Raw genomic sequence first — 23732 nt, forward strand, 5'->3', positions numbered from 1 at the left:
AGAACTGCTGCCACCTGTCAACCAACTCGCGCTCACTTGTGATCAGGTTTCCCTCCACGTCCCTGCACATATCTGGACCCGGTGTGTAGCTTTTACGGGATTGGGTACACCTTTTCAAAAAACGTGCGTGTATCGTTGGCCCGAAACAGTTGTTCCAGGTCTTCACGATCTCTGTGGCACTTCTTCCTCCGAAGAATCGTGGTCAACTCATTTAGAGCTCGTCGGTATTTGGCCGCGTTCTCTATTGTGGCGATGCCTAGATAGTTTTTCCAAGCTCTTTTCTTCCTCTCCATCTAGCAAGCATTCTCCGTCAAACCATCCATTTTGTCGGCTCGACGTTACCCCACCTAGTGCCGCGGTTGCGGCCTCTCTAATGGCCGAGCGTAACTTCCCCCATCCATCATCGAGAGTCGAAGCACATAATTCTTCCGTGGAAGGTAGCGCCTCATCGAGTAAGCGCGCGTAGTTCTTGGCAGCCTGCGGGTTGGTCAACCCGCGGATGTTTGGCCGGGAAGGACGGTTCTGACGTGCGCACATGTACTGCTACTAGGTGGTGGTCTGAGTCAATATCCGCACCGGAGGGAGCGTATGTTTGTAATGTTTGAGAAAAATCGGCCATCAATGAGAACGTGGTCAATTTGATTTGTTATTTGGTGGTCAGGTGATCTCCAGTTGGCTTTGTGGGTATCTTTGTGTGGAAAGAAGGTGCTTTTAATCACTAGGCTTCGGAAAGCTGCGGAGTTGATGCATCGTTGGCCGTTGTTGTTCGTGTCGGTGTGAGGCCTTATCACCGGGCTATTCATCGCTTCCCTACCAACCTGGGCGTTCATATCCCCGATGACGATCTTGATGTCCCGAGACGACCAGCCGTCGTATGTCACCTCCAACTGCGCGTAGAACGATTTCTTCTCGTCGTCAGGTCTATCTTCGTGCGGGCAGTGCACGTTGATGATGGTGTAGTAGAAAAAACGACCTTTAATCCTCAACAGACGCATCCTCTCGTTGATCGCCTTCCAATTGATCACGCGATCCTACAATCTGCCCATAACACAAAAACCCGTTCTCAGCTCGTTGGTTGCGCCATCGCTCTGGTAGAACTGGGTCTTGCACCCAACGGACTTTCCACACTTTCTCACCTTTGCGACAGATCTCCTGCAGAGTCACGATGCCGAACTTGCGGGGTTCTAGATGCTCGAGCAGCACCCTGTCTCCGCCCACAAAATTTAGCGACTTGCAGTTCCCGGTGCCGAATTTCCACTCGTGGTCCGTTTTTCGTTGCCATGCCGAATGTTCCGAGTTTTATTTTCTTGAATGTCTATATTGTAATTGTTTAGGTAGGTGGCCTGACTAGGGCTACACTACCGAGTGCCGTGATGTGGCTGTCATCTTAGGTATAGCGTTCGAGACAGCATGTTTTTTATTCAGCCGCCCGATCCGGGTCAGACGCTGTTATGAGCCGCCCCTAACCTGGAAAACAGACGCTCAGAAAGGCTGAGCTTTCCTCCGAGGAGATCAGCCCACCACCCCCCTCCCTGTCAGCATACGATCGAGGTCCTACCACGGGTTGGTTACCATGATCTTCGCTTGGTTACTCGTATCCCGGCTGGTACCACGGGGAGGTAGGGATAGGAGTTGCTGGGCAGGATGCTATGGATCACAATGGGGTCTATTTTATGCCAACTAGTACGGGTTGTACTGCAGGTACGCTCTGCCCAGCAGTTTACCAACCAACCATGTTTACATTATCTTCGTTTTTTAATTTCGATGAAAAGCTTTATGACGTCGGCATAAAAAAGACTTTTTACATGTTTTATAATAAAGGAAATGTCTAGAGATAGTGGTAATTCGCGGCAATAAGTTGAAAATCAGCAGGTTACCCAGAAAATTTTCAAAATTCGCGGTAATTTCGCGACAACCTTTTCCAAAAACTCCAAATAAAGTGCTTTTTTTGGTAAAAACAATAAAAAAACTGTTTCATTCAATTTAATATACGGCAATTTAACCGTACGATTCATGATTTCTTTGCAGTACGGACTGTGTCAAATTGTCTTCAATCATATTTTGGTTTCGGCAGGCACGTATTATTTAAGTTCTTCTGACTCACGCTACATTCCGCTGCATTCTACCGAGCTTCCGGAAATCGATAAATATTCGTTCGCCAACCGCAAAACTTTAAGAAACCGTCCGCGTTTCGAATTCTTACCAAAATTATAATATCAATCTCACTGTCTCGTATTTTTAAAAATGCAAAAATGCTCGCTACTTGAGCCAAGTAGGTACATCTTGCATCATAGATTTTGCACACTCTGGAATTGTATCGTGCAGACCCCCAATCGCCAAAATCTTTGCCAGATCCTCTAGTAACCAAATCGACCGAAAACAATTCAACCTAGGCTGGCCTAATCTCGTTATAAGAGAGCAGTAGTACTATTCCATCTTATTGGTTGTGTAGGAAAAGGCCTTCCGTTGCCATCGAGGTGCCCATTGATCTTTAGTATTGTCCGTGTTGCTGGTTTTCGCCGCATTTCGCGGATTTTTGTTAATTTCTCGGCCGGATTTTTTTTCTTCAAAATTTCGGAAAGCAACCGGATTCCAATGACATATTGAAAATTAAGTACAGTGGGGAAGTTTGCTCTTTAGCGAAATGTTCCATGAATGCTGGTGGAATTTCGTTTGGTCCCGGACCTTTAGACGCATCCAAAACTTTTAGAGTATCTTCAATTTCGCGTGCGCTGACATGTTCAATATTGAAATAGTTGGGAAACCCAGGAAAGTTGGTGATATTGGCAACATATAAACCTAAAAGATGACAGAAAAAGTTCTACGCGTTTAAAGCCAGTATCAATTTTTCCATCGCATTTTTCACCTCGATTTGTTTGTTTACTTACTGTCCATTAGCGTAAGATGTAATTTTTTTTTCAAATTTCGTAGAAGAACTAACATAAAAATGTTTGGAATTTATATCTCAAAATTAAGCTGCCAAGCCTACTCAATGTATAAAATCATTCGATTCGTTCGGTTCTAAAAATCGACTTGGCTTAAGCGGTACTTTAAGGCAAATTGAACGTCGGGAATCATTCCGATTGAACCATTCATTTCAAACGTTTTGCCATTGAGTTTCACCATGCATTTGAAATTACTAGAAGATTAGAATGTCCAAAGGAATTGAATATAGAAAAAAATGGGCGGAACAAAGTTTGCCGAGTCAACTAGATACCCTTTATTTATAAAATACTCAGTCCACATTAAATAAAAATTATTGGAACCAATGTGAGTGTTTTCGTTCATTTGTTGATAAAGAACTCAGCTGAATATCAACTCATGTCTAACTTAAATCCAAACGTCGTTCCAGTAGACTCCAGTTGTGGCATCTACGAGCAAACGAACAATCAACAAGAAGAATATAATGCGTTTATTGCATTTTCACTACAATAGCAGCCTTCTGTAATCGATTCACTTGCGCGCCGCCTACGGGTGGTTTCAAACCTGCTGCAACATCGTCCTACTTTCTTTGGCCTTTCGCCAAAACATGGCAGATAATGCAATCCAAATCCTCAGCTTTCAGCGTGAATGATTGTAGTGAAAACTGTCGATATCCCGTTTGCGTTTGCGAGTCAACCCTTACTATAGAGACTCCACCGGTTTTCGTTTATCGCCTTCACCACCCTGCATTAACATTTCGTTTTCTCTTTTTTCCCTTCTCTCTCTCTCTGTTTTCCACCCGCCACTGGACCATGTTCCGGAACCACAGCGTCAAGACGAACCTCACCAACATCGGTGCCAACTCGACTCTGTTCGTGGCCAAAGTGAACAAACAGGACTCGGGCAGCTACACGTGTTCGATTGGACCAAATCAGCACTACAGCGTCTCCGTACACGTTCTAAATGGTAAGTCCTTTGCCCGATAATCTGTACCTTGGCTTTAGTTGGGTTGCAAGTTTTCATTTTCTTTGGGGGTACTTTGTGGCCGAAAAGCGCAGAAAGCTACAATAATCTAATTTTCATTCATAAGCTAAATAGATTGAATCAACACGTGAGGTGTGATTTTGAATATCGCGTAAATGAAACGTAATGATAGAATTTTATTCCGGTTTTCAACAGTACTAGACAAAAGTATGTTCACAGTTGAAATCGAAGCGCGAAGAAGACCCTATTCAGTAGACAGGCACTTGGTTCACCCAAACAATAAAAAAGTATTGTCATAACTAACTGTGAGCAATCTGCAGTCGTAAAGAATTATCACCTCCAATGAGGAGTACCGACAAGTTCTGCAGATTCTTTTCATCCATTTAAGCATTCGTACCAAGTGAGCTTTTAGGTTCTATTCTCTACTTTTGATAGCCTAATTTTCTGAAATAATTCCATTTTAGTTTTGTCGTAATATAAGAAAACCAGTTCCAGTTCCAATTCCAATGGAACAGAACTTCGCTCAGAATCAACGCTATGAAAAGATTTTGCCACCAACTAGGATGCTGGATAGTTGTGCCGCGAGGGTCCGCGGGTGATGCGCTTTCCCCCCGTTGGTCTTCGCTAGCGCGGACTCGTATCAGTAGTAAAAAAAACTTTTTCTATTGAAAAACTTTCATTTCTTGCACGTCCCAAAGAGATGCTCCAATATCCGACTCGCTTAGGCATTAATCCGTTTGTTGTTTTCACTTACACGACATTCCGGTTCGGAGAATAAAGTTCGAACCAAGAAACGAAACTAACTCGAACCAGGTCTCCCTTATGGGGAACTTCAACAACGAACTGTTCCCTTTATGGTCGAACTTCGACGCGAGTTGTACTGGTTCAGATTCAGTTTTGCAAGTGTTTTTTTTTTCGCGACAACGCAAATAAATTTAATAAAAAAAACTAGCATAACTTTATACTTACGAAACTACTATCGTTAATGATTCCTGTTTTGGGGCACAACCCTAGCACTGTGAGACAGCAAAAATATAGCGAATCCTGTAACACAATTGAACTATTACATTTTGTTCGATTGGGTAAATAAATAATTGTATTCAAAAACGAATATAAAACGCCACCTGTATGTGATTTGTTGAGTTATTTCTTGCAAGGTCAAGAAATCATTATTGAAAATTCGCCAATTGGGTAATTTGTTTAGGAATATTTTCCCGGCTCGGTATTGAGCTTGAACGTTTAAACAGAGAACACTCTACGTTATTTAAAATTTTCAAATAATTGTAGCTTATTGTAGCTTATTTTACTTCAATTTATCTGACAAGTCTCAATAAATAACATGAATCAGGGTCAATGATATCAATTTGATATTTACCGTTGCTCGAGTACTACATCCTTTACACAAATATACCGTCGTGAGCATAAACAATTTTCAATCTCGAAAGTAGTAACTGGAACTGCTGAGGGAATTTTCATCCCACTAGCTGCTGCATAACAATTCACCGTTTCCCTTAAACCGTACCGCTGAGCGATACTGTGAACAATTTATAAGAACAAATCCCTGAGCACGAACACATTATCATTTGCGTACCATTTCTGGGTTACAGTAGAGTCCAGTAGATGGCAATATGCCAAACCAATCAAAGGAAGTAGTGATAGGATCTGTTGTCATTACAGCAGCATTGACTCGAATATCTCCGAGTTCATTTTTTAATTTCGCTGTGAACTTGGTTTGCCTCGCATCGTACAAAGAAGATAAAATATGATAACACTGATCGACAAAAGCGACTTTTAAACTTTTCAAGAACTCATGTAAAATTTGGTGCCTGTTGAAATTCGTCAACTTACGTTAAAGTGTCGCATAGTAATTGCTAATCGTTTTCATCGCTTAAACGTTATGCTTACGAGAAAATTAATTTAAGTCTATGAAAAAATGTTGGTAGCTACGGGCACCAAAATTCACAGGAATGGTTAAAAAGCTATAATCTTTTATGTTTTCCTGTTTGAGCTTTACAGACCTGTGTTGGCCAGTGTTATTATCGATAAACGACTAATTGAAATATAAACTGTTCGGATATCACTTTCCAAAAAAAGCACCAGTAGAATAGAAGAATATCAAATTCCTTGCAGATTTGATAATCCCCTCCTTTTGAAAAGCTTATTGTATTACTGCTATTACGCGGAAAGCAATTTCAATTTTCCCCTCCTTGATTGAAATTGTGCAGCAAGTGCATTGTTGAACTCTATCCGTTTTATTGTTCTTCCCCTTTTCCTTGTTCGCAGGCACAGCCAATCCGTACGGAATTTATCAGCGATCGTGTGCCTTCTCTGCACTGCTGGAAGCAGTCGACGTAAAATTTATCCTGCAGCAGCTCCTCCTTCTCCTGGTGGCAAAGCACCTGCTGGACAGATAGCAGCATCATCATCCACTGGCGCTGCTGGTTGTTGTCTTCGGTAGCCTGGCCGTCATCAGCAGGATCTAGGAAAAACGGACCGGTGTCCGTTCCGCTGTGTTTATGCTGAAACGATAATTTGTACAGAAGCAAGCGTGAAACACGTTCCGATTTGCGCTCCAACAAACCGAAGGTTACGAGATGACCCAAACGCGTGTACACTAATGCATAGCTAAGAGTAAAATAGTATCTAATTAACAAATTGAATCGAAGAAATCACCAGGAACTGCTTCTTTGATAGGTCACAGCGATTCGTCCGCAGAGAAGAAGAAAACACATGTTCCACGTTAAAACACACAAAATATCCCCATTGAGCAGTCTGCGGTTCAGAACTGATGGACAGTGGCTAGGAAAATATTTTTAACATAAAAATATTCTGTTAAGAACTCTGTTTCTAAATAAGTTATTTTTATATACAGTTGTGCGAGATTGCAGTTAGGAATGAATATGTTTCATAAGATATTTTTGTAAAATAAGTAAGTAAAATCGACGAAATACTTAGATGAGATGAATGTATATTTTTCGTTTTAAAAAAAAAACTCGCGTTTGACATGTAAAAATAAGGAGAGAGATGATTTAGAAAACGAACCAGAAAACCTATCGTATAATTAAACTATTGGATAGAGAATGTATTGTATCTCCTAGAATATTCTATAGAGTATATGACTATTTCCAATAAATCAAGTTGAAAGAAAATAAAACACGAATGAGCATCCTGTAACATAACGAACCTATCAAAATACAACGTATTTTGGAGTAATACACGAACCAAGTTCAATTTATAGCTCATTTAGATGGTTGGAAACTATCACATTCCTTTTACGAGATGACCTGACCGGTGAGTAACGGGTAGTAGAAACTTTCATACCCAAAATGAAACACTTAATCAGTAAAATACCAGTTTCGTTGCTGTTTTATGTGGCTTCAGCTCGTTGCTGGTATCCTCTCCATCGCGTTCGTATTACATGTTGTGTGTATCACTTATAGCAAAAAGAATGAGTACACATTCGGTTGGAACCTGTGCAACCACGGAGGTACTCGTGTAGCAGATTCAATATTGCACTGCAAATGAAAACATAAAGTGCAAAACAGGTAAGTGGGTACTACTGGTACTGGGTAGGGAGGTGAGACGACTTTTCCGTATAAGAAACAGAGTGATACGAATTGACCAACCAAGTGGGTGGTCTTAAGAGTAATAAATAAAATTCGACACCAATATTCGATTTCTCTATTAAAACTCTACATAAGTTATTGAGCCCGAAAAAGGTAAAACCCGGTCTAAAATTCGATTATACCGGAAGCGTACAGAGAAGATTGGTCCAATTTTAATAGTAAAATTTATCAAATCGTGCTGAAAATTTAATAAAACATTAAAAGGCTGCGAATTATCATAAAAAAGAAAGATAGGGCTTTCATTTGAGGTGATTAAAATTTTGGACGTCAGTTTCAATTTGGCCGCCATCTTCAATTTTCCAATTAAATTAACTTCCAATTTAACCTGAGCTGAGATAGAATCTTGAAAGATACATTCGAAATATTGGTGAGGTAAGTATTCTCTTAAATTTCATTGAGATTTTATGTAAGATGATAAAATTTTTGAAAAACAACCAACAATGAAAAATAACCTGCTAATATTACCATTGATCCATTATTTCGAATGTCATCGCACGAACAAAGTTTGCTGATCGAACAGTCTCGAGCACATTTCACGTGCTTGCAGTCTGTATTACTTTGTGGCTGTATAAGTGTGTGTGAGTACGTACACCACAAAATAAGTACCGTCAGCTTAGGATATTTAAGAAAAAGGAAATTTTAAGACAATAAGCGTGAAATGCAACTTTGGTGATGAAATACCAGTACTATATTATATCTAGAAAATATTTTAAACTCCATGTTCAGTTAACTATTCTTGGTAATACTCCAGAATCGTTTCGAAAAAAGGAAAATATTTAACAGACAGAAAGTTATTCAGGTGAACATCACAATATTCATCGCGAATATTGCACTGAATATAGGCTCTTACGCTTTAGGCATAAGAGTTAAAGCATTGCATTGCATTCGACAAACTTGTAGAACTACTTAATTTATCATACAATGTTTCTCCAAATTGTACTTGTAGAGTGAGCTATCGGCACGCGGCAAAATGCATCCTAAAATTAAATAAGCAACCCTGTATATCCCTGCCAAGGATGTGGACATCGACGGTGTGGTTACCATCAAAATGCCACCGTCAATGACATTTTGCGGAATGGGGTTGGCTGTTTTAAAAACCGACTGCAAAATGTAAAGATACTGAATTGCAAGCGATTGCATTCAGTTTCAATCGAAGAAGGTTGATTGAAGAAGAAGCTTCGGATTTCTTTCGGGTGACTTTTGCCAATTCGGTATTGCCATCCTTTTGGACAGGGTTCGGCTGCCTGTACGCCTTTTTGTACCGCAGGTCATGCACTGCCATAGAGGTTTCCCGTCAAAAAATTTTATTCGCTTCAACGATGTCTTTTAATTATAAAATTTTTTCTTTGGGGCTTGTGACTATTGAAAAAAAAAACGAAAATGCACATTTTACCCCATCCTACCGAACACACATTTTTTGCGTTTTACACTTTTTTCTCTTATATTAGTGGTGGATTTCATTCAATGAGACAAATAAACGTGAGGAGATAGCGGGAGAAGAATGCCTATGCTACAAGTATGCCATTGTAGTGTTTATGAAGACCATAATAAGCTTAACTTAATTGGGCGTGATCTCACACTCGAAACACGACACGTGTGGTTCGATTCACGTTGTTTTTTAACCATGACGATGTTTTGGATTTACTTTCTTATGTTGGCTTATTCTCGACGTAGAATACGTCTTACGGCAACATATACAGGGATCCCACTTCAATACAGGGATCCAATTTCGAAAACCTGAAACACCAAGAGCGTCACGGAAATTGTCCAATTTCAAACGTTTTAAACTCAGTCAGTTTCGAAGAGGACGAATGGCCGTTTGGGGTTAAAGTCCCTTCAAAAGAAATCAATCAAGCAAGCAAGCTCAGTTTACTAGCAGCGGGCAGCAGCGGCGTGGAGCAACAGTGGGCAACAGCGGCGGTGGTAGTGGTTAGCTGCAGTTCCTACATTTTTCAGTTCGACTCTTCTTCGATCTGAGTTGGACCCCACCAGCGGTAATCCAATTCAGATATCGTTGGGTAAAAATAGCCAGGAACTGAATGAGACTCACACCGCCAGGTGGTTTGAGAAGTCACCATCATCCAGCGTATGTATATGTATATATAGGGTGTGTGCGCATATATAACGTGTGTGAATATTAGGGTGGGGAAAAATGATCTATTTTCCAGAACCAAGTTTTTTTGGTTCCTTTTGGGGCCTCAAACAACCCTAAACTTACCGGAATTCGATTGGTTTTGTCTGTTGTTTTAAGTTGAGTATGTCGATTTAAATGCAGAAAATCTTGTTTTCTGCCAACATTACCAATGTACCGGCGCACAGTGGGGCAAATTGGTCCGTTGGCACGACAAAACCTCATAACTCCTTAACAGTTGTTTCCACAGTGTTCATACCTTCGGCAATGTTGTTCACCATAAAAACATCTTCTTGAAAAATGTATTCAGGCAGCTTAAATTTTTTTCTACAGATGGCGCTGACATCTATCTTCTGAATAAGTGGTGCTAGCCATTTTGTTTCTTCGGGAAAGCTGTTTATATCATCAATTGACATAAAGCTGTCGAACATATTATTACTGTAGGACTGACCGTTAACGAAAATAAAATAAAATAATTATTGCTTGGATTTTCGACTCATCAGTCTTTAAGCTGAACTAAACGAAGTACTGCCTCTTTTCCTTCAACGTTTCGACAATATACAACAGAGGAAAACAACCGGTTACCTTTTCTTGACATGCTACTTGTCAGACACGATGATCAACATACATCGACGGAATGGTACCAAAAACCGATTGCAAGTGGCCGATTTCTAAACTATTTTTCGGCGCATCCACCTCACCAAAAAATAAACATGGCCATCAATTTTATTAGTAGAGTGAACAGGTTGTCCACCGGCCTATCGGAGTCTGCAAAAGTCAACATAATGGACCAACATTTAAAGCTGAACGACTACCCTAAGACACTGCGACATCGCCTGATCAACCAGAGAAACTGTATGAGTACCGAGCAACATAGTTCCAACCAATCGTCGAGTGAACACCTGGAATACACTTACCGGTCAATAGCATACATTCCGTATCTCACCGATAAGATCAGTAAGTTCCTGAAAAACGATTACAAAACAGTTAAGTTAGCCACACGAAAGACAAACATGGCTAAACAATATTACACACAAACAAAAGATAAAATAGCAAAAGACGACCACACCAATGTTATTTATAGTATTTCATGCAACGACTGCAGTTCACAATATATTGGCATGACTACAAATAAGTTAAAAACACGAATTAGCGGACACAGATCGAACTTGAATGCACTGCAGAAACTTGTTGACACAGGCACCGACATAGAAGATCCACAATTCGCAACACTAAGTGAAAAGACAGCACTCTTGCACCACTGTATTAGAACCCAACACACATTTGATCTTAACAATGTTAAAATACTCGACCAACACAGAAACACAACAGCACTACCGATTCTGGAAATATGCCACATAGCAACGAACAACAATACAGTTAACAAGAAAAGTGATACAGACGGGGTAAGTTCTATTTATGCAGGTGTGTTTAACACAGTAAAAAACAATAATAAACAACATAAAATTCATAGACGTCATGAAACTGACAATCATGCGCACTCAGACAATCTGATCTAGATAAGCTTTCGTCAACACACTAGTAGAAGATTAACAATTGTGACCATAAATAATGTTTTTCCGAGTACAAGTTTTTCTAGATTATTCAATGACAAAAATTATTTAAAATAGTTCCATTTTATGTGATAAACGCAAACAGACCACAGTTAATTATGTATTATATAAGTTACAAATGAAAACAAAACGAAAAGCTTTAGTAAGTACCAGACATTCGGAAAAGGTTTTAAAATAGGGAAAACACATCTCTGCTTTGTTTTTTGTAGACTTCTTGATAAAGACAAAATATATTGTCGAAAAGTTGAAGGAAAAGAGGCAGTACTTCGTTTAGTTCAGCTTAAAGACTGATGAGCCGAAAATCCAAGCAATAATAGATACACGTCACAGTCGATAGCATTCACATTATAAAATAAAATTATTTTCATTATTCATAAACCCAAAATTTCAGTAATAATTCTAACTGGGACTTGAGTACATATGTTTCAATTTCGGATGTATTCGAACTTTCAAGTCATCATGAAAAGAATTATTGACAGTTTGTAGTTGACTTTGTAGTTTTTTATCAACCTATGATGTGTAATCATTTTTGAGAAAGTATATAAAATTTAATTTCAATGTTATTGTTTGTAATAAAATATTTCAAATAGGAACATTGTTCAATTAAAGATTAGTTGGTCATGTTTCCTTATTAAGAGCTCCTCTTGTTTAATTTTATTCCATTTAACTAAACGCTCACTTTTGTTCAAAACACTGTTCACCCAATAACAAACTGTTTCCTAGTACTAATAATTATTTCCGAGGGGTCTTAATACTACTGGACGTCAGTTTCGAAAGACCCCCGAACACAATCATGGTCGTGTTGCAAACACCGGCATTCAGCAAAGCCTATTGTAGGAAAAACATCGATACGGACACTGCTGATTGACGATTTTTTACATGAATTGACATGAAAACAATCGTTACGAAAACTCGAATTACTCAGTAAGTCGCAACTAGTAGCAGCTGATTTTTGGTTTAGTACTAGTCAATACCTTGTATTCTAGCACAATAATAGTGTCATAGCAGAACAACGTAGAACTTTATGTTTTTCATTATGCCGAAAATGAGAAAAAATTACAAAAAAAAATGTTTTACACACTATGCCTCCTACGAACCTATTTTCAACAAAACTGTCTTAAAATCACATTACCTATTAGTTTATACTCTGTTTTATGGGAATCATATGAGTTAGCTAATTAATTCCTAAATATTTGCATGCCCTTCTGAAAAATATCTGTGAAATTTTTTTCTTCCATTTTACAAGCCTCGTAAATCCTCACTTTCACAATATTATAGCACATTTTCTATATTATTTTTCAAAGTGAATTATCATGATTTCCAGTCGATAACATGTCTACTGCAAGTAGAAAATAAAATGATGCATGAAAACTGAATTTCATTTTTTTTTAGTTTTGTCGCGACTTTTCTGGGTTCTGCCCCACAGTGCGGCGTCGGAAGGATTTCCATCAGAAGTAACCTGTCGTAACCAGTTTATACACTCAGCTGGACCAAGCAAACAAATTTAGGTCAATATTCTAGGCGTAAATAGAATCAACAACGTGTTTCAGAGGTTAATTTTGATGGAAATCTGACTGACGCCGGTACACTGGCAGTGTTGGCAGAAAGAATGATTTGCAACATAAATTTCGACATACTCAACTTTGAACAGCTCTAGTATTTTTTTGGCACACCCTAGCTCTTTAGTGTCTTCGGTCAAGTTGTTGGGCATCAAAAAACCTACCATTTGAAGTCGTGAAACCTATGATTTGAGCCATTTTGAGCTCTTTAGAATGGAAAATGGAAAATGCGGTAGTTAGCTACCACTGGCGTGTTGGTGGTTGACCCGCCACACACGTTGCAGCCCCAGGACAATCTGAGAGGCGGCCGCACAGACCGCGTTCCAGACGTCCGGGTCGTCGCACATCCTCCGGACTAGATTGTCCGGAGTAGTGCAAGGCCCGCTCACAGCCATCATGTCGCTCCTCGCTCCTACGAAACGGGGGCATACGAAGAAGACATGCTCAGCAGTCTTCTCATCCTCCACGCACTCGGGACACTTGGGGGACCCCGCGTGTCCGAACCTGTGCAAATATTGCCTGAAACAACCATGGCCTGACAGGACTTGTGTCAGGTGGAAGTTCACTTCACCATGTCGTCTCCCGACCCAGCCGGATATCTCCGGTATGAGTCGGTGCGTCCATCTGCCCTTTGTGGAGTTGGACCATTCCCGCTGCCAGCAGAGCATCGAGAATAACCTTCTGGTACCTCGTATGCCCCTTGTGTCACGTTGGTCGAAACACTCTCTGTCCACCTTGATGGCGATGCTGATAGGCATCATGCCGGACAAGACATAGATTGCATCGTATGACACCGTACGATACGCACTCGCAACTCTCAGGCACATGAGCCTGTAGGTACTTTCCAGTTTACCACGGTAACTGCTAGTACATAGCGCTCTTGACCACACTGGCCCACCATACCTAAGTATGGACGAAACCACGCTGGCAAGAAGTCTTCGCTTGCTGCCATAAACCGCTGAGCTATTGGACATCATACGAGATAGTGCTGCAATAGCCGATGAGGCCCTCTTACAGGCATAGGCGACGTGACTCCCGAACGTGAGCTTGTCGTCCACCATAACCCCCAAGAGCTTCAGGGATCGCTTCGAGGTGATGGTGCAGTCTCCGACTCTGACCACCGCTTGTTGCTCCGATTTACGGTTGTTCACAACCGTGACCTCCGTCTTATGATGCGCGAGCTCCAGTTTCCTGGAGCGCATCTAGTCCTCGACCTTGCGTATACAGTGCGCGGCCGTCAACTCGATCTCCTCGATAGACTCGCCGTAAACCTCCAGCGTTATGTCGTCTGCAAAGCCGACGATCACAACCCCTACAGGGAACTTGAGTTTCAACACACCGTCATACATGACATTCCACAACACCGGGCCCAGGATAGAACCTTGCAGAACTCCCGCGATAATTGGGACGCACTTCTGACCCTCCTCCGTGTCGTAAACAAGTACTAGATTCTGGAAATAATTTTCCAGAATCTTGTACAGCGACACCGGTACATGGATGCTCCTGAGCGCGAGCGCTATGGAGTCCCAACTGGCACTATTGAACGCATTCTTCACGTCGAGCGTGACGATTGCGCAGTAGCGTATTCCCCTTCTCTTGCGCTGGATTGCTACCTCCGCCGTCTTGATGACGGAAGAGATTGCATCCAGCGTGGACCTGCCCTTTCGGAAGCCGAACTGGTTACTTGCCAGACCGTGTACACACTCCGTGTACCTCACCATTCTGTTGAGGATGATCCTCTCAAGCACCTTGCCCGCGGTGTCTAGCAGGCAGATAGGCCTATATGGCGGTTTCCCAGCCTTCGGCAATAAGACCCGTCTCTGCCGCTTCCACCTGTCCGGAAAGAGACAGTCATCCAGGCATGACTGCCCCGAACAGCCCGGGGGCCGTTTTTATCGCCAGCCTGATCGCCAGGTTAGGGATACCATCCGGTCCCGGCGCCTTGCCCACCTTCAGGAATTTGGCGATCACGATGAGTTCCTCATTCGTAACCCTTGACTCGACACGGCTGTCGTCGCTCATGGATTGGATGCTCGGCAGGTTGGCCGACCATCCCTGGTCTATGCCTGAGATACTGGAACGTCGGACGTGACACTCGACCGCCGGAGGCCAAGGACAAGAAAAGAGTCCCTCGATGATACGCTCCAGCATCGCTGGTGATTGCTCGGCAGGCGCCAGCGCGCCTTTAGTCTTGGCCATTACGATCCTGTAGGCGTCACCCCACGGATTTGTATTGGCACTCGCACATAGCCTATCGAAGCAGGCCCTCTTGCTGGCCTTTATCGCACTCTTTAGCATCAATTTTGCCGAACTAAATGCTGCTCGGCGCTCTGTCCTCTCTTCTTCGTTTCGCGCACGCTGCATCCTCCTTCTAGCACGAAGGCACGCACTGCGAAAGTCGGCTATCGCGTCCGTCCACCAGTAAACCGGTGGCTTCCCATTCCTAGGTTGGCGAGTCCTAGGCATGGTGGCGTCGCACGCCCGCGATAGCATAGCAACTAGTTGGTCGGAGCCAACTGCCCCCCTAGCGCTCCCTTCTCATTGCCTCTTCGAGTGTTGGCTCTACCCGTCGCGTGCCGCCTCTCGTTGTTGTCTACACTATAACAGACCGGCTGGTGGTCGCTATCAGTGTAGCCATCGTCTACCCTCCAGTTCTTGATCAGTCCTGGGCTGGAGAACGTCACGTCGATGATCGACTCCGCACCATTTCTGCTAAATGTACTTTTGTTCCCAACGTTGGCCAGATCTAGGTTGAGCTTTGCCAAAGCCTCCAACAGGATTTGGCCCCTCTGGTTCGTGAAGCGACTTCCCCACTCAACAGCCCAGGCGTTGAAGTCACCCGCCACCACCAACGGCGTTAGGCCCGTTAGCTCCATGGATAGAAGGTCGACCATCTGGGTGAACCTTTCGGTAGACCAATGTGGTGGAGCATAGCAACTGCAGTAGAACACTCCGTTCACCTTAGCAACTACGTACCTCTTCTAAGGTTGAGACAACCTCCTGAACCGGGAACTTGCTCGCCGAACATATGGCCGCCATACTGAACTTATCCGCAACCCAGTTACCGTTTCCGGGAGGGATGCGATAGGAGTCTGATTTGATGGCGATGTCCGACAACGACTCAGTGGCTGCTTGGTGTAGCAGCTGCTGAGCCGCGAAACAATGGTTCAGGTTCAGTTGCGTCACCCTTACGCCCGTGGTTTCACAGCCGGCTTACTGGCTGGGCACCTGGGGCCTCCCATAAAGTGTTTGGCGTCGCGTTTCCCGGAACATACCATGCACTTGGGAGACTCCCCACAGTCCTTTGCTTTATGGCCTGCACCTCCACATCGCCTGCACAGCTGGCTCCTATCGGGCCCCTTGGAGGTCCAGGACTTATGTCCGCCCTCAAAGCACCGAAAGCAAATGTCTGGTTGCTGTAGTATGCCCAGAGGACATACAGACCAGCCGACCTTCAACTTGCCCTCTTTCAGGGCCAGGTTAGCTTCCGCCGACGATAGTCGGAAGGTAGCTATCTGGGTCCCCGCCGGACCAAGCGTGTGTGGCTTGCTATATAGCGTGTGCATGTCTATAGCATGTGGCTGTGTGTCTATAGCATGTCTATAGCATGTGGCTTGCGTGTGCATATCTTTAGCGTGCGTGGCTTGCCATATAGCGTGTGTGGCTTGCTATATAGCGTGCGTGGCTTGCTATATAGCGTGCGTAGCTTTCTATACAGCGTGTGTGTATGTATATAGCGTGCATGGCTAGCTATATAGCGTGTGTGGCTAGCAGTATAGCGATTAAAATTATCGTATATCGTCAGTTGAATTCAATACTGGCACAACTCAAAATTAATAGTTTCAAGAAAAACGCGTTTGAAAATTTGAGTCAAAAATTTCTTTTTTTTTCATTTTCGTGAAAAATTTGAATTGTAAGACTCCCCATTTTTATTGAACTTGTTTGGGTCTATCATGTGCATGAAATATGCAAGTAATGGGAGTTGTAACCTTATTTTTCCGTCCTTTTAGGGAGATTGTAGGTTTGTGCAATAAAGGCACATCTAGTTATATTTATTTTGAAACGGGTCATTGTGAGATGAAACTTTACAGTATTTAACAACGTTTGCCAACAAAAGCTCAAAACTGCAAAATTTTGAGTTGTGCCAGTATTGGATTCAACTGACGATATAGTTGCAAATAAATCACCTCATGTTGATTTCAAATATCACAGTAAATCATTCAGAACTAAATCAAAAATTTGCCATGTTGAAAAAATCAATATTCAGTTGTCAATAAATGGCATTGACATTATTAACCTCTTTTGACTTCAGCTAAACCTCAAAGTTTACCGAGTGTATTTTAACATTTAATTTTTTCGATGATTTTCAATACAATAAATTTTATAAAGTCTTGAGAAAATCTTAGTTGAATAAATAAAATCTTGAAACATTTAGCATTGTTTTGACCATTACAGACAAAATAATAGACAAAAAACTAATTTTAAGGAGGGGTGTTCCACAAAAAAAACTCTATTTTGTTGTACCCAACGTACAGCTAGGACATCGCAGTATTCAGCAATTGTTTTTCTTTTAAAATTTTCCACAACTTTGCTAAAGGAAGCAATGTGGTATATTGAAAATTAGAAAAAATATTTTTTTTATCTAACTGTTAAGTTTATTGATCGAAAAACTAAAAACGCCAAAAGTAAGGCCTTGTTCTATGGAACAATTTTGCTGAAGACATTGAGTACATAAAATCAATTTTTCACAGTCAAATCTAGAACGATCACGATTTTACGAGCTTAGACCACTGTGCACTGTGGGATTTTCCAATAAATCATTTCACCAATTGTTAATGTCTTGAAATATAACCCTTGAAATGTGTAGCAACTATTTTGGAAGTTATTTAATAAAATGGTGGTTGAAATACGTGCTTTACAATAAGTATTTCGTCGTTTCTATATCACTTTTGACGTAGGACTACGTCTAACCGCAGTATATCGAGATACATTCTGAGGAAACTAAAAACCAAGGTGTAACGTCGGAATGAAAGATTTCAAACGGTAATACTGATGTAACCACATGATGGATCACAATGATCAATATGTCGTTAGATTGATAAAATAATAGACAATTTTTTTATTCTTCAGTTATCATTATCAATTCATTGTTAAACAGTGAAAATTTCATAAAAATTTCAAAGTCGAATTTTCACGATCAATGTACCAATCACATGCGAGCACGCCTAGCACAGACTTCATGAGTGGACACCAAGTGCCTGGTGTGATATCCTGTATAGCAATGGCAAAAAAAATTTTGACAGAATCTCCCCGTCCCAATAGGTCAACTAATGTTTGCTTTCATGAGCCTAGACTATTTTGATGTCTTGAAGGTGAAGCTTTTTCGGAAAGTTCGTAACCACCTCTGCTATCAGACAGTCTTACGTTCTGCTGTAAGAATGTCATTAAAACTGATGTCTTGAAAGAAAACATGCTGGCACAGGCAACAGTACTGCACCGAGCAATGTATGAATAGAGCGCTGGTCACTCGTCGTCTATCAGTGCATAAGTACTCGATATTCTTTTGTGTGCAGTGAAGCCAAGTGAAGACTACATTGCCACTGTCGACGCACAGCTAGGCGTGTTTGGTTAATGTGTAGGTATAGTAACAAATATCAGAACTCAATATGATTGTTCAGTTACCGCGAAAGACGCTGCGCCGTCGGGGACAACAAAATTCTATATGTGTCGTTAAAAGCAGATAGCAGGGTATATGAATTTGGTGCATTGTACAAATAAAATGCGTTGTTTATTTTTAAGCTTTATACTCTGATTTGAATTATTTAAATAACTAAATATAGCGTATTTAAAAAACAATAGAAAACTAAAGTGCTCCTCACAGATCTTTGAATAGATAGTTGAACGAGCTGTACTGATGATTATAGGTTGCTAGTTAAATGAATTTAGTTCAATATAACAATCCCACGGTGGCGGTATATAGGAAAGCCAAGTTCATTTCATCTTGATATTAGAGCTCCCACATTTGTATGTCATTTGTATTTTCCAATTCGATTTTTTTGACAATAGCAGCTTCAAAATATTACCTTACTTGTAACTGTACAGCACCATGCAAACATTAATTGCTGAGGCTAATGTTGCTTATCATTCGAGTCCGGTTTATTTTTATAGATAATAGACAATTGACTTTTGAAACTGATTAAATTTTTTTTCTGATTCTGTTTACTGATAAAATGTTTAAATTGACCTGAATTGAATGATAATATGTTCATAAAATTCTATGTCAATGTTGAATTTTCTGTGAATATTCCTTTTTCGACTGAAAAATGTAATTCTTTATCGTTATTTTATCCACGAACTTGTAACTGCAGGAAAATTTTTTGTGACATGTTTGCCGCTTCGTGTTCGGTGAGTGAGTTGTCTTTCACAAGACAAATAAATATAGAAAGAAGTTGAATTTCTACTAAATCGTACTCAATTTAGATCTGTATAGAATGTATCCTTTTCGCGTATTGAAGAAAATTGACTGTATCAGAATGAAAGCTTTTCATAAATGTTAAAGAGAATATTTTGTTCTTCTAAACTAGAGTGCTGCAAATAAATAATCGAAATACAGACCCTGTACGATTCTGGCAACTCCCCAACTGGTCTCAAGGTACGATGCTGGCCTAACAAGCCAGTCGTCGTAGGTTCGAGTCTTGACTCGGGAGAGACTGTTAGTGTCAGTAGGATCGTAGCGCTAGCCCCGCAATTGTCCTGTACACTTAACAGTTGGCTGCGGAGTCTGTGTATAGTAAACAGAAGGTCAAGTTCCGAATCGAAATGTAGCACCAAGGCTTTGCTTTGCTTTACGATTTTGGCAACACGCCAGAATTTTTGCTGTTGCCAAAATCGAACCATACCAAAAATTAACGGTTCTCTTTTCATGACTATTTTTCTATTATTTAAGTGGCCTATGACGACCTTAACAGTTGATATGGCCACCAATCAACTAGTTTTAGTTCCAAGTCGTTTCAGGTATCGCTTGATGAATTTTTGCTGACGACCTAGATACTTAAAATTACCACCCTAAAAATTAGAGGTATAGTACTGCTTTGATCATGATCAGGAACAGGAACCATTTTACCGATTCCGGTCATCCGCTTCGGCAACATAAAGAACCAAAATACTTTTCTTCTGGAGAATGTTGAGCTTAAATTGGTGAAAAAAATCAAGAAAACTAAAAAATGTGATTAATTTGTGCCAAAATCGAAACGTGCCAGAAGTAAAACGAGTTCAAATCGAACAGAGCCTCAAAAGGACATATAAAACTATTGAAGTCCTACGTCAACTATGCGGTCGTGTTTTGGATACCACCCTCCTACTTTTTTGTTCTTTACGACCTTCAAAAGGGCATTACTAAAGAATGTACCGTACGATGATTTTGAAATTTTGACCAGAGATTCTGGACGTCATAACGAATCGAATGTACTCTGATTCTTTGGTACATATTTTTTTATAATAACGGTCTGTGAGAGCATCGTGCACCATCATTACGCTGAGCACAGCAAGACCTTGTGCTTTCCATTCATGGGAGAAATTGATTAAATTGTTCTATGCATGTCGCTGTTGCAAGCAAAACTTGGCACATCCGCAAGGCGGTGGATCATAAAATTGTTTTAGTTGGCATTGCCACCAGTCAGCTGGCTTATGGGATGTTATCCAGTAGATCCCCTTACGAGATACGGCATCCGAATGCGCAGTGCTTTACCCCTCCCTCCCACGTTTGGTCCACGCACCAGGCGGACAAATATCGAAGCCAAGAGCAATTCGAAGCGAGGGAACAATAGTGCAACAGGGAGCAGATTGGATATGTAGAGTTAGTTATGTGCTGTGTAAATTGGAGGAATACCACCGCAATGTATGCTGGCTTTAATTACACTCTGCTGGGCGGTCGTTCGAGATGCACACTTTTTGTTGGTGGGAATCAAATACGTTTGACAGTTTCGAACAGGGTAAGACGTGGCTTAGGATAGAAGATTCAATAGAACTGAAATACACTAATTTGAAGTAAACGATTAACGGTGGAATTATTTCGTTTGATTAGACATTAATGAAAGTTTTCTCTAACACGTGTGCAGTATCTTCAGCGTTCCTCTACTTTTCGAAGCAATTTTCCATTTTTAGAACAACTGGCAAGCAGCTCGAAAATTCACATGAATTCATGAATTATTTATTGAATGCTATAGATAATTCGGTCTGAGAATTTTATCGCATTGACCTACTTATACTACCCTTGAGAATGTAATACAAATAATTGGCTTCAAAGCTAGGATTCCTGAAATGAATTTATTACAACGACTTATTTCTGTTGACAGTAAATTGGTTTGCGTTTGCATTCAAGTGCAACATTATAACAACGGAATTGTTTTAATGCAAATTTGTGCATTATGTGCTTAGTGCAAATGAAATCGCTTCAATTTTACAAAAGCCATCGTCGAAACTTTTCAAAAAGGTCTACTCAGAGTTAATAATTACTACCTTTCACCGGACAACAACAAAATCCAAACTGGGAATGTCACTGCAGACTTACACCGTTGACCAAACCGCAGTGATAACAATCTTTACTAGTCTTTTGGGGAGCTCCCATCTCACAATGGCTGGTTTATTTATTCGTTTGTTTTTTTTTTTTTTTTTATCAACGACTACAGATCTGGCAGACCTGCACACGTGCCCCCATGGAGTACCTGTCCGGATGGGACAATTCTTAATCGCTTTCGTCTTCGTGGTATACCGTATCTCTGAATTCCGTGATTTATTTCGCAATGACCCTCGTGCTGCAGCATCAGATTAAAATATGACACTCGAAATAGGTCAAACTGCCGAAAGTACCGCTACTGAGAGGGTGCTGTATATATAAGGTCCACTGCCTTCTGGATTCTGCAGAGTGACTTCTTAAACAGTAACTGGATAGTACGGACAATGATCCTACGTTCGGAGCTGGTGATTATTCTGGTATTCATAAGTTGCTTCGCCTATGGCAACGTAGAAACCGAACGGTGAACAACGAGTACGGAGACTGCTACAGGAATAGCTGATAATTTATATTTAACTCAATAGGTACGAAAAAGTTGGGCACGATGATATATTCTTCAAGGAGTACAACTGTAACTCAAGTCGGGATAAATTTGCAATCATTGTGCATGGATGGAACGAGACCAGCAGCACGGACTGGGTGCTAGACATGGTGTCCAATTTAACTCATCACCGAGGAGGATGCATCATCTCCATGGATTACGGCACTTACTCGGTGACAAATGACTATTTTACCAACCTGGTGCCACATTTCCGTTTAGTTGTGAACCGTTTGGTAGAGAAACTTTTCGAACTGGAATCAAGTGGATTCGATCCGGGAAACGGATTTTTGTTTGGATTTAGCTTCGGAGCACAAATCTCGGTGGAGGCTGGCCGAACGTTTGGGCACAGAAAACTTGGCCGCATAGATGGTATGGTTTAAAGTTGTCGTTGAAAAACATCAATCAACTACAGTACCTTTCATTCAACAGTATGCGAGCCAGCAGGTCCTGGTTTTGATGCGGAGCCAACGGCTACCAATCGAAATCCACAACTGGCTGCCCACAATGTTCAGTGCATTCACACCAGCAATCTCTTCGGCACGTTCCGCCGGGAGTGCCACCAGGACTGGAACATGGGCAATTGCGGTCACTACCAGCCGGCTGCCGGACCGTATCCCAAGGGCTCGCACGGTTTGTGTCCCTATTTCTATAACAGCGCTTTCGCGAACCAATTTCGGCCCATCCGGAAACCACTCCAGTGTTTTTCGTTCCGGGCTGTTACAGACTGGCCAGCGGGTTTCCGTATGGGTTACTTTAGTGCCGTGGAGAGGTAAATTAGAAATACTTTTTTCTCGGTCTTTTACTTTTTGACGTTTTTTTGGTTTTGTTCTCCTCTACCTTCAACGGGGCTACCCACTGCCATTGGATTACCATATTCAGCAACATCATCGGAGATTTGTTTGCTCCGACGACAAACGAGTACCCCTACAATGAAATTACGGATGCAAATGAGGTCTGACTGATGCTTTGTAATTAGTCGGTCCTTGCTTTCCGTTCGCGCGCTTACAGTCCGTGTTTGCAGTTCGTTCAGGTGCAAAAAAATTATACGAATGCGAGTTTGGAGTTATGCCAAAATAATGCATATTGACATCAAACAAAAAACATCTTGTTACTCGCCCTCGATATGTATACAGGTCACGATGATGGACATGAATTCGATAAATGGCACGCAGGATAAGTTGGAAAGGATTTCAAAAGTTCAGCTTCAATTTTCTCTAATAGAATAATAAAATTGCGGATTGCAGGTTAGAGTAGATTGTGAGTGCATGTTTTTTTTCCCTAGACCTCGAATTTTTCAGTTCACTGAATGAAATACTTTATTCAAAGTTCATCTTGAATTTTATTTTTTAAATTATAATGCATATCAACCTCAATTAATTTAGATTTTTAGTGCTGCCGAAGAAATAATTGATTACCATTTTGTCTCAAAAATGGTTGGCTAATAAAAGAATTAAAGTATGATTTGATTAATTCAGATAAATACAAATATCACTGTCCTTTTCAAAGTATCGATCATAGCAGGCGTATCTGATATCTTTTGACAGCAAATTGTTTAGCGAAACTTGTATCTTTAGACGGTAAAAGTTTCACGTTGATTCGTTTTGTTTCAAAAAAAAAAAGTTATGCACGATGGAAGCCGAGAGAAGGAATTTAATTTAGGTCACGTACTACTACAGGTCGGACTCGATTATCCGGGATTCGATTATCTGGAATTGGTGTTCGTTTTTAATTTTTATCCCGAAATTTTACCTTTACCATCCCTTCTAGCATATTTGTTATCATTTATGTCGCTTCCGGCATGTTTGGGACATGTTCGAATTAAG

The 23732-nt window shown here is 41.1% G+C and overlaps 2 protein-coding genes across 3 annotated transcripts in view; both read left to right on the forward strand.

Moving 5' to 3' along the window:
- The window catches only part of LOC129724286 (uncharacterized), a 373573-nt gene extending 366430 nt beyond the window's left edge, over positions 1–7143 (forward strand). For both annotated transcript variants that reach the window (XM_055679027.1, XM_055679028.1), the window contains 2 exons: positions 3752–3888; positions 6190–7143. In XM_055679027.1, coding sequence (XP_055535002.1) covers positions 3752–3888; positions 6190–6320 — 268 coding nt within the window. In that variant the 3' untranslated portion in view covers positions 6321–7143. The remainder of the gene's footprint in view (positions 1–3751; positions 3889–6189) is intronic.
- A 14561-nt stretch (positions 7144–21704) lies between these two features.
- Positions 21705–23305, forward strand: LOC129724287 (pancreatic triacylglycerol lipase-like). Its single transcript, XM_055679029.1, has 4 exons — positions 21705–21831; positions 21893–22278; positions 22339–22678; positions 22789–23305. Exons 1-4 carry the CDS (start codon positions 21755–21757, stop codon positions 22865–22867), a joined length of 882 nt encoding a protein of 293 aa, XP_055535004.1. The 5' UTR covers positions 21705–21754; the 3' UTR covers positions 22868–23305.
- The last annotated feature ends 427 nt before the right edge of the window (positions 23306–23732 follow it).

This window comes from Wyeomyia smithii, chromosome 2 (assembly GCF_029784165.1).
Source record: "Wyeomyia smithii strain HCP4-BCI-WySm-NY-G18 chromosome 2, ASM2978416v1, whole genome shotgun sequence".
Lineage (NCBI taxonomy): Eukaryota > Metazoa > Arthropoda > Insecta > Diptera > Culicidae > Wyeomyia > Wyeomyia smithii.